Source organism: Triturus cristatus, chromosome 9, assembly GCF_964204655.1.
Source record: "Triturus cristatus chromosome 9, aTriCri1.1, whole genome shotgun sequence".
NCBI lineage: Eukaryota > Metazoa > Chordata > Amphibia > Caudata > Salamandridae > Triturus > Triturus cristatus.
The window spans coordinates 1,017,423,090-1,017,441,901 of NC_140592.1; the positions used below are offsets into that span (position 1 = coordinate 1,017,423,090).

The following is an 18,812-nucleotide window of genomic DNA, read 5'->3' on the forward strand; positions in this document are numbered from 1 at the left end:
TAATTCCAGAGCTCTGTTAACTTTATGCCACTGGGGCGTGGTGACATGCAAAACATGTACCTAACTGGCTAAAGGCAATGCATGGCAGAAGGGCAAAGCATTGCCACAGCCTACTCACACCTCTTTGTACTTCTACGGTGGGCACCTCAATTAGATGGCTAATCTAATAGGCAGAGCATTCTTGTAGACAAAGGACAGGCTGGGAAGGTGGCCTAACAATACAAGCACTGGCTCAGGCAATAGGTCTTGCTTTTGGGACCTTATAAGTATTTAGTGATGCAGCACAATATCCTTCGTGCAACAACATCAACTGTTGCATGGCTAAACACTTATAAGGTCCCAAAGACGAGACCTATTGGCTATGCCAAAGCTGGTTTAAATTGTGTGTGGGGTGGGGGGCAGCAAATACCTCATCAGCCTTATTCAGAGGGGAGCCACCTATTACACCCCAGTCCCTTGGGTTAGGTGAGGGGCACCAAATACGAGTTCTTGTGCAAGAAAGGGACTACAAAACAGCTCCCAGGACATAAGGCAAATGTGGCATATTTATCAAGTTCTCTCAGACATTTTAAGCTCAACTTTCACTTTGCAAATCTCTACAATGCAGAGCCCAGGTTATCTTTCCCAACCATACGTTTCAAAGCTTTGTTTCACTTGATGTTTAATGCATAAAATAAGACATTATTCATCAGAATGACCGGTTGGCCATGGCATACTCACTAATATAAATCAATCTGGAGTAAGCTAGGTACAAACTGCATAATTTTTACACTATCATTCAAACATTCAGAGTTTTGCTTCCCCAAAAGCATGCATCTCCTCAAAACTCTACTACCAAGCGGCATGGGTAAGGTATTGTCTGCCCATTACCTTGTCTGCCTTCATCATTGGTGAAGAGGCCGGTGTCACTGCTACTGCAAACGCTGCTGGTTTCACTGCAAACAAGAGAGAGACAAGCATAAACATGTGTTACCCCCAAACCATTGCTACTAATGTCAACAGCTCCTACAGCTGGCTTCCGTGCAGCACCTGATAATAGGGTGTTGCGATCCATGTAAAGATCAACACCACTGTATGATACGATACTTCAACAGGTGTATATTAAGTTTATTCTGTTCACCTTACATTGGGCAAGTTACCTCCACAATGAGTATTATCTTGTCTCAGAGTAGGACGCTCATCCAGCCGACAACTAGGGGTAATAGGATGTACAAACGAGCATTAGCAAAATCAATAGGTCTGGGTTTGTGCTAAAACATGCAAACACAAGGTTAGTTCATTAAAGACAGATATATGCAACACATGGAAATTGGACCATAAACTTTCCTTGCCTTCATTAGAGACCTGTTTTAATTTCTATGTGAACCGAGCACGAATGGCAAGGAACCCTTCAATGTGCATTCTTTCATTTCTTGATGAAGTCTATCATATTTTGAATTGTCTGCTCCTTTCTACGTAGAACATCTATAAACGTATGGTGGCTAACAGAGTAGGTATCACTTCTGAGACTTACCTATTAGATTTTGGTGGGTGAGATGAAGTTTCAAAGCAATGGTCTGGAGGAGATATTGTAACGAGAAAAGATAGATAGATAGATAGATAGATAGATAGAGAGAGATCTATATCTATTTATTCATTTCCATCCAGGGAAGAGATTAGGGCACTCAGCGGGATGCAAGATTTCATTTATTTCAAGCATCATAATGCGTTTCGGCGAGTGTGCCTTTTTCAAATGCTAATGACTCCGGTGATCTTGTACACATTCATATGCATGTTGCCTCGCTGTCATTGGAGGAAACATCTTGGCCATACTCTCATTGGAGAAAGCATTGTGGCCACTCTGCAAAGACTGCATGCCCCAGCAATCCTCTGCTCCTCCTAGGAAAGCTGTTTATTACAATATCATCTTGCTTCCAGTCCTTTTATAAAAAAAAACTCTCTCCCTCCCTCCCCCCGTGGAAATCTCAACATATATTTTTCAACAAACTATAAAATAATCAGCAATATGGATATAATGTAATCTACAAATTAATAACTAGATTGTCATCAAAACTCCAGGAGGGATTACCAATGCACTGTCCTGTTGCATTTAGTATAATAAAACATATTTTCCACTTCTATTCTATTTAAACTACGTCAAGGGAATGTACACATTGAGAATAGGTTCTAAAGCAAGGAATGAGTGGACTAAAGAAATAGGGCTACCAATTAGTAAATAAATGCGTACAAAAATATATAGGTAGATTCCTAAATCAAATCTTAATCTAGGATTAAAATGTATACACTAGATAAATGGTTCACTGAATAAATTGGTATGGTTCTGTCTATTAGATTCAGGCAATTGTTGAAATGTGAATTGACGATTTAACTACTTCACAGATGTTGTGACATTCTCAGAAGGTGGCCACCTGTAGGAATGAAATATTATAATATAAAGAGTTGGTTCTTGGTATAAGATCAGCTAGATCTCCTTTCTTGATCTAACTAACCCAAACTGATATACTTGGGTTAAGAACATAATGTAGTAACAGCTATTTGTAAGACGTTGTAGGCAATATACCATATTATAGCAGGTGTGAAATCAAACAAGGCTTTCCAGATACAGTAACCTTTTGAACTCAAATAGGATGCCCTGAGGGAGAAGACTGTCCGAGGCTGAGAAAACCTATTGGTATTTTATAATCCGAGCTGCTCATATATGTTTTATGTTGAAATCTTTACAGAGCACGAGTTGGTAAGATAAATGATTATGTGTAAAAGGTCAAAAGTCAAAAATACCTGCAAGCAGCGTGATGTTTTGGGAAACTTGAGCTATGTCCTACAAGGTTTTCAAAGGGACAAATGCACGTGTTTTAGATATTAAGGTCGCACCCTTTTCATTTAATTGTGGTTGACAAACTACTCTTCAAAGGTGTAGCCAAAGAAATTCTATGGACTCTGGGTGTCTAACCACAACGGATGTAAAGGGAGATGTTGAGGTGGTTTGTTATTATTTTTTATTTAATTCCATTTTATTCCTCATACAATATTTTACTGAATGTGATTTATTACATCACAGAGTTCCTGTTCATAAATGTTTGTTAAAAGCTTACTTTGGAGTTTATTATCTGCCTAATGCAATGTATTATCTGCATTTTGCCATTCAAATATAGCATACAAGAAAACGTACTTGGAGCCTGGGAATCACATTGCTGGTCCACATCACAGTAACGACTACAAGATAAGTCCCCATACAAGACATATATTGTGATGTCATATGGAGTGTAATAATTTTATTCCGTACATATATTATTGTTGATATTGCTAAAGATCATTACATAGAATATAGCACTGAATAGATGTCAGCTATGCTTTGCGGTTGTGTAAAATGGAGGTGATACCTTTTTGCCTATATTTATTGAAGACATATATAAGTGGTTACGATAAACTTCTATCTACAGCAAATATGGCATGACATACTGAATGCATTAAATACATTTAGTTAATAAATGACTAACAGGTGCATAAAGTCAAAAGATGCATTCTACCCTATGCGGGTACGGAGTATGCAGTGTACAAATTTCTAATTGTGATATATGCGAGTCCTGTTGATGTGTAGTACATTCGGAAAAAACAATAAGTAAAGACAAAAAAAAGGACACTTAAAAAGAAAAAGATCCATTTGTGTGGCCAACTTTTTTCTTAAAGGAGATAGCACAGTTTACATGTCAGTCAACTAAATAGAACAAAATTAATTTAAAACATGGAACCGTAATTTATCAGTCAACACTTAAGACTAAAATAAAGCTTCAGACCAGCTAGAAATAATTCTCAAGAATCAAATGATTCTGTTTAACTTGAAGTCAGTGGTTTTATGGCCCGTCTGCTGATTTTTACAGCTACAGTCAAGCATCTCAGTCATCGGACCAGACCTTGTTGCTCTGGAGAAAAAAATTAAAGTGGGAAAAATTGATGAAAGTAGGTTGAAGCAAAGACACCTTTTCAATCAGAGTATTGGATTTCTAATTAGCAGAGCTACTGCACCTCTCTGTACCCACATTTCTTTCAGAGAGCATAAAGGGATGCACACCTAATAATTTGCACATTCAATAGTTGAGTACAGTGTTTAAGGTTACACTTCAATTCCACAAGTAGTTATATTTTCAAGTAACCATTAATTTATTTAAAATCTTACAACGTATGTTGTAAAGCATAGCATAGTCAATCAGTTACAGAAATCATTCTTAGCCTGTAGCCGGCACGCGTTTCTTCCCCATGCATTGACTTTTTTCATTGCTGCAAATTGCAAATATCAAATGTCATTATGAATCAATGTGCAGTTACATATACTTGGACAAGGTTAGCATCCGTTATCACCATCACTGTATGGTGTGAAAATGACACCCATAGTGCAGTCAAAAAATTGTGAATAAAGTGTACAGCAGAAACTAAACCAACCAATAACCGGTATCTTTAAGGGTGTATCGTGTAACAGTGTGCACCAAAAAGAGAAAGGAGTGGTGATACAGCTAAAGGACCTGAAGGATTTTTGGAAAAAAGGAAAACATTAGAAAAAGGAGTGAGCAGGTGGTATTAGAACCAGAGGGAAGTACCTTTTACTTTATATATTGAAGACCAATCTTGCTAGTGACCTGAAATGGCGCCGCTATATGTGAGGTCATCTTGGGTTGTAAAGTAATCTGCAACAAGTAAGAGCTGGTAAGTACGGAGCAAGACTATAGTATTCACATGAACTTGTAGTCGAACGTAACTGGCCACTTGCACAAAAGTGCTGGATAAAGCAGATATGCAATGTACTTTCCAAAGGCAACACAAATCATCCACTACACAGTACCCTTATTATAACAAATCACTCAATACGTAGTGTAAGAAGAATAAACCTGAAGAGCAGGAATCACTCGTCCATTCTTCACCATGGCAGTCGCTAACCCGCACTAATCAAAGTACAACTACTAAGATTCTGATTTTACCTAGGCAAGATGACCATATAATTCGAACAGAGAGAACAATTACAGTGGTGAAACGGAAGAACAGCTGTTTTGTAATAAAAGTAAATTAAAATACAAGGCCCAAAATTACATCTTGGAAAAGTCTATATCATGAAAAGAAAAATCACTGTCAGATCATTAATATACTTTATTAATCGGTCACTGCGATCCTGCACCAAAGCTAGCCCTCATCGTGCCTTTGCTGCAGCTGCCGAATTTGGGTAGGGTCAAGCAGATGCAAGCAAGTGCAAATTCCAAGAAGAGGCAAATGCTATGGAGCATTTGTAAGGGCATAGTGTGGGCACGAGCACGGCAAGTGCTTATCTGGATTGACACATGAAGAGGAATTAATTTGCGAGCATAAGTGGAAAGACTTTGGTCATGCTACTAAAAGCAATATGAAAGGTTATGGGTATATCAAAATGATTTTCCATGAATAAGCAAGCTTGGTATTAATTAGTTCAATAGCATTTTGAAATCAACATACAGCTTTATGCTGTTATAAAAGCAGTTTGATATTTTTGAAAATCTCCAACTCTTATCCCACCTTGCACCTTATTTCACCTCAAATTAGCCAGAGCTAAGCATGATTTTTGCTGGGCCAAATAATGGAATGGTGCTATCAATGTTCTTCTAGAACGTCATGGGTAACTGGGCTAGTTCCATAACAGATGTGTAATTGTTAGAAGTAACTATCACCTTAGTGTCTTCCATGCTGCCCTACCACATCATGTATTTTGGTTACAATCTCCCCAGTTTTCTTAACTTCAGATGGTATTTTCCGAATTATTCCAAAATGACGCATTTAGATGATTAACAAATTCCACACCTGAACATGTAAGGGGCCTTTTATCACTTCAAACCAGAATTATTTACCATCGCCTTTGCAGAGTGTATACTGAGAGGCACTATTTCAGATTTAGTTTCTTTTCAGTCGAAACCAGGGTCCCAAGGAGTAGCTGTACTATGTGTTGGGTTGATGGGACTGAAAATTGCACCTCCTCAACAAAGAGAATAACATCATTGTTGTATACTTCCTTTTTAGAATCATCATTCCAGGAATCCCCTAAAAAGGCTCGCAAAAGCAGTTTAATTGCAAAAAGAAAACAAGCATTGGCATAGCCAATAGGTCTCGCCTTTGGGACCTTTGTACGTTTTTGGCCACAGCGATTGGCTTTTGCAATGTTTTTAAGCTATGTTGAAGAGCTCTACTGCACCACTCTACAGCACTACTCTACAGTACCCCTTTACAGCACCACTCTGCAGCAATAGGTCTCGCATAACTGAAAGGTAGAGCTGTTGGTGCTGCTATACTATTTGCAACGCCAATAGCTCAACCTGTTAATAAGGCGAGACTGATTGCACTATTTTTTTCAATATATGTTTCTAGTAACCAGCACAGCAAAGACGGCGTGCTGCGCTCCTTAAGAAAACGTACAGTATTGAAAAAATACAGTTTGATGAGCCGTGCCGATGAAAAGATAGGCGCAGCTCGCCAACCTCTATTTTTTCAACATTGTACGTTTTTCGTAAGCAGCGTAACACACCACCAGTGCCGCGCTAGTGACTAAAAGCATATAATATTGATAAAAATAGAGTTTGGCAAGCTGTGTCAGAGAAAAGAAAGGCCCAGCCACCGTTGTTAAAGATGCAGGCGTGCCTCGCTATGTGTGCAGGGTGAAGCAGGAGAGCTTGCCCTGCCTGCAACAGCAGCTAAGAGAAAGTCATTAGTAAAATAGTACTCACACACTGTAAATAAAACATTTTGAGTAACAACACACGTAAGAGGGCCAGTCCTCATGGGAGTTTACAAAAGGCGGTACGAAGGAGGGACTACTAAGCCTATTCACGAATCAAAAGCAACCATTTAGAAAGGACAGTAACAGGAGCCACTTAAAAAGATGGAAGGAGCTTCAAGACCATACCTGAATACAGCATGCCTCGAAAAGACCGCGCAAGCGCTGCCTAGTCAAGACCTAAAAAGAGGGGTTGAGAGGTTGATGGAAGCATTTATTAGAATTGACACACCGGTTTCCTAACACCAGCTCTGTAATTAGGCACAAACATAGAAATACTATTTCTGTATCATACAGAATCGTTACGACACCAATTAGAGAAGAAAAGAGTGGCTGCAAGACAACACCAGCTCTAATAGATGCGTAAAACCTGGTAATGCCAAGAAGTAGATTGGGGGGTGAAGGGGGGGGGGGGGGGGGGGTGCATAGCAAAGGGAAGCCTGGGCTTTTGTAAATACCTACAAAAGGGGTACAGTGGATTATGGGGCTGAAGAGAATTATGAAAATATGGCTTGTTTGTGAAGGTATTCACGATAAAATACATGCCATTTTAATTCGCCTGACTTTAAGACATGCAAAATGAGTAGTCACATCGAAAGTATTTAAATCTATACTGTAAAGTAGCATATTAAACATCACATTTGCCCTCCTTACCTGCACAATTAAGACTGTTTTATCAAGTATACGTTTAAAACCTTTTTAGTTTTTTCAAAATCTGGAACGCGTTTAGGATTTTAAGCATTCTACTGCGAATGACGTTGTTAAATGTATGTGTTACCTACATTTTATTAAAAGCTATTAACAAAACTAATTAAATACTTTGACCTTGGGGTGGTATGACTGCCAGTGACTTATATATGGGAATTAGATAAAAGTGAAGTCTGGAGCAGCATGTAATGTCAGTATAGAATGCAAACTTCAGGACCTCACACAGAACCCATTGTTAGGTCAGGCATGGGGTGGTGGCAAGTAGAGTAAAAGGAGTTGGAGCCACCTGGGTACATCAGCTCCAGGGACCAGCGGAGGGAGCAAGGTTGAAATGCTATGCCAGCGTTATAACACAAGCTATGCATTTATGGCTGCCAGGAAATGCAAGTGGCACGGGTTATGACCTTGTGGGAACTAAAGATTCCATAGCTTTTATAAATAATCCTTTTTTATGGATTACGCTGGAGACTATACAAACTGAACTACATCTTGGCGCTGTACTTAAAGCGCATGAGACAACTTACAATGAAAGACTGAGGGATCTCCTACAATAATCGAACCGGTGACCCGCAGATGCATACAGATTATCTGCAGCGGACCTCTGCCCTATCCCACTAATCGTCTACGACCTGCATCTAGATGTGGCTGCTGCAGCAGCCTGCTGTGTCCAAATTAGACAGGCTTGGGGTTATATGAGGTAACGCTCTGCAGAGAAGAGCCTGTGCACACGCGCGCCCGGAAAAGGCTAAAGATACAAGTGATGTGGAGGAGTAGAGATCACAGACAAACAAAGCCAGTAGATTCGGATTTTAAACAGTCCGTGCAACAGAATATACAACGTACGCATGGAGGGCACCCAAGGAGGCATTTAGTCATCTCTGCACACAAATCAACAGACCGACGTACGCCTATGCAAACATCAGGCACCTGAGTGCATAAGACGTACAGTCGCCTTCACAAATAGTATAAAGGACGCCTTAGTACCCACCCACAGAGTCACATATTCATGCAAACAGACCGACACAATAGGGCGGTAAAAAAGGCACGTAATGAAGGAAAATAAGGTGACCAGAAGAGTAAATTGGTGGGAGACGAGGCAGGAAGAGACCGAGTGATATTGTACGGACAAGAATCACTAAAATGAGCAGCACCTAAGAGAGCATGGAGTGGGGAAGCCAACCAGAAGGTAGTGGTAATGATCATATATATAAAACGAGAAAAACTGCGATCCATTCTGAGTAAAGAGATGGCAGGTGGAAGAGGATAGACACCTAGCAAGATCGAAGGAAGAGAGAAAGTGGGAGGGGGAGGAGGAGGTGCCGTGCAGAGAGAGGAAGAGGAGGTGCAAGAAGAGGCAACGCTAGGCAGAGGTAGGCGCAGAAGTCGAGAACATGTACTAAGTAGGCATGAGATATGTAGGAAGAGGAAAGTAGTAGCAGTCAGGCGACGGAGGGATGCAGGGAGAGAGTAGTAGTGGATTAAAGGTGGGGACAGGGTGGTAGAGAGCAAGAAACTTGAATGAAGCACAGATGAGAACACAGGAGAGGGCAGAAAGAAGGTAGGTAAGCTAAGGCTCAGAAGCGGAAGGGGGTGTCAGTGGGTGAGCCAGGAGGAGGTAGCGAGATGGGAGAGAGGGGGAGAAAAGACAGGGAGAGTGAAGGAGAGAGGCAGGGAGTGACTCGGAGAGGGGGTATGAAGCAGAGATGAATTAGAGAAAGAACAACGCAAAGGATAAGGTAAAGTGGCCGGTTACTGCAAACGCTTGTGATACAGGCGGTGCTCAGAAAGACACTGATCCGCTCCTACTTGAACAAGACGCGCGGCCGTGAGATGCACTCTGTGGTGGGGGAGGGGCAGGAGCGTTAAAGAGGGAGCAAGACGGAGAGGCGGAGCGAGACGCGCGCGCTTGGGAGAGCAGTCTGCTCCCCCAAGCGAGAGGAAAGCCAGAGGGCGCCTCTGCGCGTAACCGCACGCTATAGGCCTCACAAAAAGCTGTGGTCTGCTTTTTTAAGCCCACTAACTAAAAGTCTCGCCAGAGCAGCGCATGCGCTGGCTCAGGCGAGACCTAAAAACTGTAACAAGGACACTGGTTCTCTGTCATAACAGAAAAGCCACAATAAGAACCACTATTCTTAAAATTAGCCTTTGGTTGGTGATAGAGTGCCATGGCTAAGTGGACACCTATATTGCCCCTCTGAGGCATAGCTTGCAGAAAGGGCCAATAAACTATCAAATGCCTTTTCAGCATCCTTGGCAATAGTGCAATCCAGTATTATCACTCGGAAATATTCCTTTCTTGAAATTAGTTTGCTCTTTCAATATTTATAGGTTGTAACACTGGAAACAATCAATTAGCAAAGATCTTAGCATATAGTCTTATAGCCCACTGCCGAGTGCAATACCAGTTGTTAAAGGCCCTGAATCAGAGACACAGGCACAAGCATCAGACGAGAGCCTATAACCAGGGAGAGGGCCTTTAACAACCAGTGTAGCCTGAGGCAGAATGGCTATAAGGCTATTGGAACATTCGACACGCAGTGGGTGGAATGTTTTAAGTTGGAAAGAGAGAAAAAGGAAGACAAACATTGGAATGTTGGAGCAGAAGGCTCATACCACCCATTATAAGCCCAGAGCAACTCTTAATGCAGCTCTCAACATTTTAATGTTCTAATAAATTTTACATACCGAGTTAAGGAGAGGTATAGGCCTATAACCAGACTGTTCTAGAGGATCCTTTCCCTCCATCAGGATTTAGAACTATGGACATTTCCATACAGGACCCAGACACCATGCCTAGGGCATAGAAATGACAAAATAAGTTTAGAGGATGAAGAATGAGTGCCACTTCAAATCTCTTGTAAAATAGATTCTGGAGTCCACCTAGCCTCGGTGCTTTAACTAGAAGAGAATCTATATTAGTAAGCACTTCTTTACCCGCTATAGTATTATTATTGAGGGACAAACTCTGCTGTCCATTCAAGGATGGGAGTCTTATTTTCCAGGGAATCATCAATATCCTCTATATTAGAGATATGATCTGGAGTGTACAATTTTTTTTTCTTTTACACAATAATTTTAAGAAAAGCTTTTAATAACCGTGGTTAGCAAGCCTTGTTCAGCCCCAATTGTATGATCTGGATGCTTTGGGGAGGTAATTGGCTAGCATTATACCTTTTGTGCTATGCCCACAGAAAACACCATGCTTTTGATTCTACCCAATATCTCATATTGCTGCTTTCAATGTAATTATTCTTATAATTCTAACGTATTAAGCTTAGCAAATGTGACCTTACTGTTACTATTCTTATGCAATGCACAGCCCAGATGATTTTACACTCAATTTCAACTATTCTATTCCTCCTGTGTTTTGTATGTTCAGAAGAAATGCTCATAACAGAGCTATGAACAGAAGGTTTCACTGCATCCCACAATAATAACCAGAAGAGTTCCAGGCAAGTCATTATATTGAAACTAACTTTGAAAATCGCTTCTAGTTTCTTTGACATGGCTCGAATCACGCAGTATTTCAGTATTAGGCCGCCAAGAATTGTCTTTGAAGGTGTTTGTGGTCCGTGTTAGTGCCAAACATATGCATCCATACTTTGAAAGGTATACAACGTAAAATAGAGGTTGTAGTAATATTGGTGTGCTGGGAGCAGTTCAGGAGAGAGTCAATATACGTGTTCCATTGGTGACGACCAAGTATTAATATAGCGGATATTAGTACTTATATAGTCAAGACACAGCTAGGTGTCAAAGGTGCACAGTATGTCAACTGGGGATTTACACATTTGCCTTTCAGAAGGACATTACATTTCAAAGATTTACAATAGCATCACATTTCTCACATGCTCACAATTGGAGCACTGCTTTGCACAAAATGCATAATTCCCTATTGAATGCCAGAAGGGCCAGAACCCAGTTCGCAAAGTTGACACTTTTGCCACTACACCACATCTTCTCCCCAGTCTTGTATGGAAATGGAATAAAATGATCAACATTTTTAAGATGAAAGACCAGTGTAGAAAAGTCACAGGTTTCGAGCTCCTCTGGTGTCTGTGCTCACTGGAATCACACACTATGTGGTGCCCCCAGCTGGAGTGCCCCTGCCAGAAGAACAAATATCTAACAACTAGCAATCAATTGCCTGGAAGTCCCCTAGTAGAAATCTGCTCATTCACCTACTCGAAAACTGCTCATCTAACGAGCCTAACTGGGCAAGTGGAAAAGCATCAGGATAGAAAAGTCATTTCACTGCTGAAAGGACTGCAAGTTAGTTTTGGGTTTAAGGCATTACACTGTAGCATTAGGTGTACAGGAAAAGGGAAACAAATGGTCTTCATGAATACGCTTCTACTCTCTTTTAGGAGCAATCCCTCCAACCCAATCAATCTTTTCAGAACTTCCTAGTAACACTTTAAGTTGCACAGCTCTGTGTAGTTTGGTGCTTACCTAGTTCTTGGCATCTACTACTGTACATCGTAATACGATCTACTGACTAAAATCTGTGTGATGTGAGTTTTATCAGAGGAGTGAGCTCCATAAAAGGTGGGTGGATGATTCGCTGGGCAAAGATGTTGTAATTTGGTCTGTCTGCATGTAGACTCGGCTTTCTGAAGGATGTGAATATTCCCTGAGGACAACCCACACAGGTGTAAGGACTGGTATTGTGACCCTTAACTTGACCAGTGTGCATGTAGGTGTAATCTGTAGCATACTTGTTTACAATGTAGTGGTATGAGAAGTGCCCCTCTGACACATATTTATATGATGGTGTAATCAAGCTAGGTTTTGCAGCAGGTACAAGGACTTCGCTTGTAACCTACCTCATAACCCATGAAAGTGTGATCTTTGTCATTCATGGTAGGACTTCTCAATGAGCCATTTAGAGTTTCCCTGAAGGGGCATCAGAAGGGGTGGGAAAATAGTTTAGATCCTTGCACCTTTCTCCTCTGAGTTGGTCTTTTGAGTTTGTGCCACACTTATTTCTTGTGTCTCATTATTTCCCTATACACGTCTTCTTGACTGGACTTCTCATTCACAAGCCTTTTCTTTGCCCGGTCTGTTGGTTTAATATTTATTTTATTACAAGTATTAGATAGAGATCAGGGAGCAGAGGCACAACTGAAAGACAAACAGTATATTTTAGTGTAGAACAATAATGGGACTTCACACAAAAAGTGGCAGATAGTGGTCTGTACTCCTCTATACCCACATTTAGAGGGTAGCCATAGACAATTCTGAATGCCAAATAGGAACACTCATTTGGTGGACCGAATGTCACTGTAAATTGTCAGATGGGCTCAATTTAGGGTGGCCCACCAGTCATTTCCAACTGCGGTGATTCGCTCCAGGATTGCCACTGAACCTAACATAGTCCAGCATGGAAAATAAAAAAATATATATATGGACATTTACTGAACATTATCTACTGGCGGTCGCCAGTAGATAGTTATAGTTAGGACCGTGTTGCCATAGGAAATGTCAAAATTCTATTTCGAATAACTTTGGCGCCGGTTGACGAATCTTCACGAAATTTTCAAAACTAATGGGGCGCTCCGCTCAGCTCCTACTCTGAAAGTGTCGGGGGGATTCGTCAAGCGGGGGCTGAGAAAAAAGGGGTCGAAGGTACAGCCCGAACGGCTGAACAGAATTACTTGAAATTTGGCAAAGAGGTAGTCCTCAGGTCAGGGAAGTGCCATTTGCATATATGGAGTCAATCTGTTCAGTAGTTCCTGAGAAAATTGAGTTAAAAGCACATAAATATCTATAGCCGCGCACCGTGCGCGCACCGTGCACGCAAGCGTAATTCTGATTGGTGGTTAAATGTCAGCCAACGTTCGAATCGGTCGAAATCAGGAAGTGTCGGCCGCCATTGTGTTTGTTTTGAGTGCGAGAGTGAAAAAGGAAGGTGGCGAGCGTGAAAAGGGGGCAGGGTAGAGAGTTCCTGACCCCCTAGCCTTTGTCAGGGGGTCCCTGAAGGACCCCGAAGGCAGAAAAAAACATTTTAATTATTTTCAAAAAATCGCGGGGTGCGCGCACCATGAAAAACCCTAAAAAAAAGAAAAAACTTTTTAATAAGTATTTTATTGTAAAATAAATATATAAAAAATATAATAATACATACATAACTTAGCATTTAAAAAACCGTACAAATTCACTGAAAAAACCATAGGTTTCACACATGTTATAGTTAGGTGGACATTTCACTCGTAAAAAACCAATGAAATTCCCCCGTTCTAGTTAGTTCAGATAACTATAATTCGCGCGACCGCCACTCTATCACAAGGATGATGTCATCAGTGATGCCACTGACCAAGTCATGAGTGATGTAATATGCGACGTCATGAGCAGTGGATTGCGGGCGCGAGCGTTATAGTCATCTGAACTAACTATGACGGGGGAATTTCATTGGTTTTTTACGAGTGAAATGTCCACCTAACTATAACATGTGTGAAGCCTATGGTTTTTTAAGTGAATATATATATATATATATATATATATATATATATATATATATATATATATTTATTTATTTATTTTTGTTTTGTTTTTTTAATTTGTAAAAAAAAAAAAATACACTCACCCATGCAGTGAAAGAAAACTTATAGCACTGTGGTGGACTGGCAAATCCCAATTTGGCACAACTGGTGGCTTTGCCACATCCAAAGTTTAGAGACAGCACTAATAAAGTGTACATGATGCCCAAAATCTCCATTTTTTTTTTTTTTTGATAATCACATTTTTATTTTCTTGTGAAAGGACAACAAAAAACTCAAATTTCACATTCAACAGTCCGATTGAACTGGCATCAAAATGACATATCATGGGATCAATGACAATCAATAGCAAAACCCCCATCCCCCCCTTGGCCTCCCATTCCCCCTACCCGTACTCTCCCCCCTAGAATAAGCCCCCTAACCATTTCCCCCACACCCTGCAAAACTTTTTGGGGCATCCCCGTGCAGCATACAACGTCTGTTCTTGTGCGGGACACCAGTCCACGCCCCCTCTCCATTTAGCACATTTGGGAGGATCGAATGCTTCCAGGAGGCTGCGATATCCATTTTAGCCACTACCAGAGCAGTAGTTGGGAAATATTTTTCATTGCGGGAGCCATCCAAACCATCTGTTATCCCCAGCAAAGCCATTTTGGGGTCATGGGGGACCTCCCACTCCAGGACCTCTGTTAATTCAAGTTCAATCTCACCCCAGTAGCTCTCCAAGCACGGGCAATTCCAGACCATATGGAAGAAGTCCGCCGGGTCTACCCCACAGCGGGCGCATGAAGCATCCGGGAAAAGGCCTGCACGATAGAGGCGCGCCTGGGTCAGGTAGGCAGCATGCAGGTAATAAAGCTGGATGAGCCGCAATCTAGCCGATGTGGTGATCGTCCTGGGGGCCATAAGGGCGTCCTCCAGTCAGATTCATCCAATGGACCCACCCAAGTCTCCCAGCGCTGCCTCAGTCAATCCCAGTCCACCGGGGTGTTATTAACCAGAGAGCGATAGATACGGGAGATTCCTCCCTTCCCAAGACACCTCAACATCACCTGAGCCAGAGGGACACGAGTCTGGACCGCATGGCGCAGCTGGAGGTATTTATAGAATTGCAAAGGATGCAACGAAAATCAACCCTGAAGCTCCTGAAAGGAACACATGTGGCTCCCCCGCCACAAGTCACCCAGGAGATCCCAAGAAGGTCCCATGCTCGAAACCCCTCTAGCCCCGCTACCTCCCGCAGCCAAGTACCATGCCAAAGTGGTGTGACTAGGGTCAGTGTCTTCGACCAGCGGGTATGCCGTAGAGCGGCACGCCATGCCAAGAAGGGGGCCCGCGTAACGTCCGAGAGCGACAAAGGGATCACCGCGCCGTAGAGCATGTTTTGAATGGAGGAGAACTCCACGATCTGTACCTCTAGCCTATAGGCCGGATCGTCCCACCCGCCTGGGAACCAATCATGAACCACCAGAAGCCGAGTTGCAAGGTAGTACAAATAAAGGTTGGTCATGCTCAGGCCTCCGTCATATGAGGGAATCCAACAACGGTCCAGGGCCAGACGGGGCCTACCGCCACCCCAGAGAAACTTAGTCGCAATCTTGTCCATATCCCGGAACCAGGAGCGGGAGAAGGAGTAAGGCGTGTTCTGTAGCATGTATAGGAACTTAGGGAGTATTATCATCTTATAGAGTGCTATCCTCCCCAGTGGGTTCAGTGGGAGCGACTGCCACTTCACCATGTCCGATCTGGTCCTATTAACCACAGGAGCCACGTTGAGGGCCCAGCAGAGCTCCGGAAGAAGGATGATCCAGATTCCCAAATATTTAAAGGAGAGTCTCCGGAGGGGAATATCAGACTGCCAATCAAAACATTCCCTAGATGGGTGCAGGGGGACCAGGACAGATTTTTTGGGGTTTATGTGAAGACCGGATGCCTGACCGAAACGGCGAAGAATCTGGCAAACCAGAGGGCCCGAAACAGCCAGGTCTGAGATATAGAGAAGGACGTCGTCCGCGTACAGGGCGATCTTATCAGGGACCATACCTGGCCAATCCCACCCACGGAGAACAGGGTCCGATCGGGACCAGAACGGCCAGAGGCTCCATCACCAGGGCGAAGAGGAGGGGCTAGAGCGGGCAGCCCTGCCGCGTTCCCCGCCCTAAGGAAAACGTGTGAGAGAGAACTCCGTTCACTAACACTCGGGCTCGCGGCGCCGCATACAGGACACGGACCATAGCACGAAACTGGGGGCCGAAACCCATGGGCTCCAAGAACTCACCGAAATAGACCCACCCCACCGAGTCAAAGGCCTTTTCAAAGTCTACCAGTAGAAGGGCCAGATATGGAGATAGGCGCTCCCGGTGAGCCAGGGCCAGATGTAGGTGCCGCAAGCAGTGCCAAGTCCCCCGGGCTGGCATAAATCCACACTGGTCCGAGTGGACCAGTCAGACAAGATGCGGGCGAAGCCGTTGCGCCAGGATGGTAGCGTATATCTTAAGTTCGGTATTAATGAGAGATATCGGCCGGCAATCCGAGCAAGATTGTGATGGGGGTTGTGTTTTGGGAAGGACTACTATCGTGGCCGTTTCCGGCGTGATCGAGCCCTTCCCCACCACTTCAGCATAGAGATCTAGAAGCCTCGAGGCAAGGGTTTCACGGTAATGGGCCTAATATTCCTGCGGGAAGCCATCCGGCCCGGGGTCTTCCCGGATGCCAAGTGACGAATCGCTTCGCCGATTTCCTGCAGCGTGATGGGCAGGTCTAAAGTCTCACCAGCCTCCCGTCCCAACCGCCCAAGAGCGACCCTGCTCATCCCCATCATCTTCGCAAGAGAGATCCCCGGTGCCCAGGCCCGGTACAGTTGGGAATAATAATCTGCAAAGGTCTGTGCCACTGCCACGGAGACTGTGTGAGTCACGCCAGTGGAGTCCACAATGGTAGGAATAATCCGGTTTGCCTGAGGGTAAGTAGCCAGCCGATGGAGGAGCGTACCGTTCTTGTCCCCCCAACCCGTACACCCGGGCCACCGAGGAGCGCCAAAGAGTCTTAGCCGCCTCCATAGATTGCATACGTATCTCTTCCCTCAGAAAGGCCAGTAGTCGCGGCCGCACGGTGTAATTCGACGCCTCCTGGTCCCGCTCAAGCTCCAAGGCCTGCGCTCCGCAGGCCGTGAGTCGCTGGAGCTGTGCCCGGCGTTGCTGTTGCACATGCCCCCTGGCATCCCCCCTAATAGTCGCCTTGCCGGCCTCCCAAAGGATGGCCGAGGAAGAGACAGAGCCAACGTTATGAAGATAATAATTGGTAATCTCGTCTCCCACTGCTTTCCGGAAATCTTTGTCCTGAAGGAACAAAGATCGGTCGGGCGGAGAAAGGAGGCGGGCCGAGAGCGATAAGTATCGGTGAGTGGTCCGAAAGGCCCCTTGGAAGAATGCGGGTGTCCTGAACACCCGCACACTCCGTAGACGGGACGAAAATTAAGTCGATCCGGGCGTGCGCATGGTGCGCCGCCGAGGTGTGAGTGTACTGTCGAGCATGTGGATGCCAAACCCTCCAGACGTCGCAGAGGCCCTGGGCCTCAGCCCAACCCGACAACTGCTTCGCGTGAGCGGCTCTGGCGAGGGAGATCGGGCCCGTCGAGTCCATACGGGGCGTGTAGACGGCATTGAAGTCCCCCCCTCGAACGAGCGTGCCTGCCAGAAGTGTGGGCATCAAATCTGCGGCATAGGAAAGGACGGCCTGCAACAGGAACGGTGCCGCGTATAGGGACAGCAAGGTGAGTGGTCGCCCCTCGAGAGTGCCACAAACTGCAACAGCCTTACCCTGGGGATCTAAGTGCACCTGGGCCAGTACAAAGGGAAAGGACCGTCTGATCAGGATAGCCACACCCCGGGAGCCCCTAGCAAAGCCTGAGTGCCAAACCCTATCATACCCGTAGCGGGCGAGAAAGGGACATTTATTACCGAGAAGGTGGGTCTCCTGAAGGAGAAGCACGTCGATCCCCATGCGCTGTGCGTATTTGAGGACCGCCATGCGATTGAAACGGTCCAAAAGACCATTTACATTCCAGGATAGTATGCGCATAGCGGCCCTAGGAATGGGTGTGTTCATAACTATAGTCGGGGGCAGGCCTAACAAGAGTTCTCATCTTCCGGAGTTGAGGGGACACATCCCTCAGTCCGCAGGGAACTCCACAAACTAAGGGGAGCGAGCCCGGAACAGGGAGCAGAATACGACGCCACCCCTGCATGAGGTGTAAACGTGCGCCACTATAAGAAGAACATCCCCTGTGAGGAGCGGGTGACCCCGGAGTCGGTCGCAGGGAGGGCCGGGGAGCGCGCAGAAAGGGGGCCCCCCGTTGGGCACGGCAACCACACCAGAACTGAAGGGGGCGCAGGCACATGGCCTCCCCGGAGGAAGAGACATCGGGAGAGTGGACAGGAGACCAGGTCAACAGTGTCGTGATGCCATAAAACAACAACAGCGCGGAAATCATCCCCCACCAACAAAATCCCCCCTAGGAGGAAGAAACAACCCCAAACCAACCCCAACCCCCCCCCCCCACCCTATACTTCGAAAACAGAAGCATCTGTCCCCTAACGGTATATAACAACAACCAAGCTAAAACGCTCGGGCTTGAGCACATAGTGGACCCCTCAGTAGAGCGGAACAAGACAAATTCTCCTGCCCTGGCCGAGAGCTGGGATTATAGTGGAACACTGAAGCCCAGTCCCTCGCATCGTCAGCCTGGTAAAGCAAATCCCCTCCCCCCCACAAATCCACATGCAGTAAAAAGGATATCAAATGACTGGACTGCGTGAAAG

At 44.5% G+C, this 18,812-nt stretch overlaps 1 protein-coding gene across 3 annotated transcripts in view; it reads right to left on the reverse strand.

The window, feature by feature from the left end:
- GPATCH2L (G-patch domain containing 2 like) overlaps positions 1-18,812 on the reverse strand; it is a 376,403-nt gene that overhangs the window by 225,119 nt on the left and 132,472 nt on the right. For all 3 annotated transcript variants that reach the window (XR_014968871.1, XM_085626692.1, XM_085626693.1), the window contains exon 3: positions 871-935. Coding sequence is in view for 2 of the 3 variants with exons in the window: in XM_085626692.1 (XP_085482818.1) it covers positions 871-935 (65 nt within the window). In the remaining variant the exon portion in view is untranslated. The remainder of the gene's footprint in view (positions 1-870; positions 936-18,812) is intronic.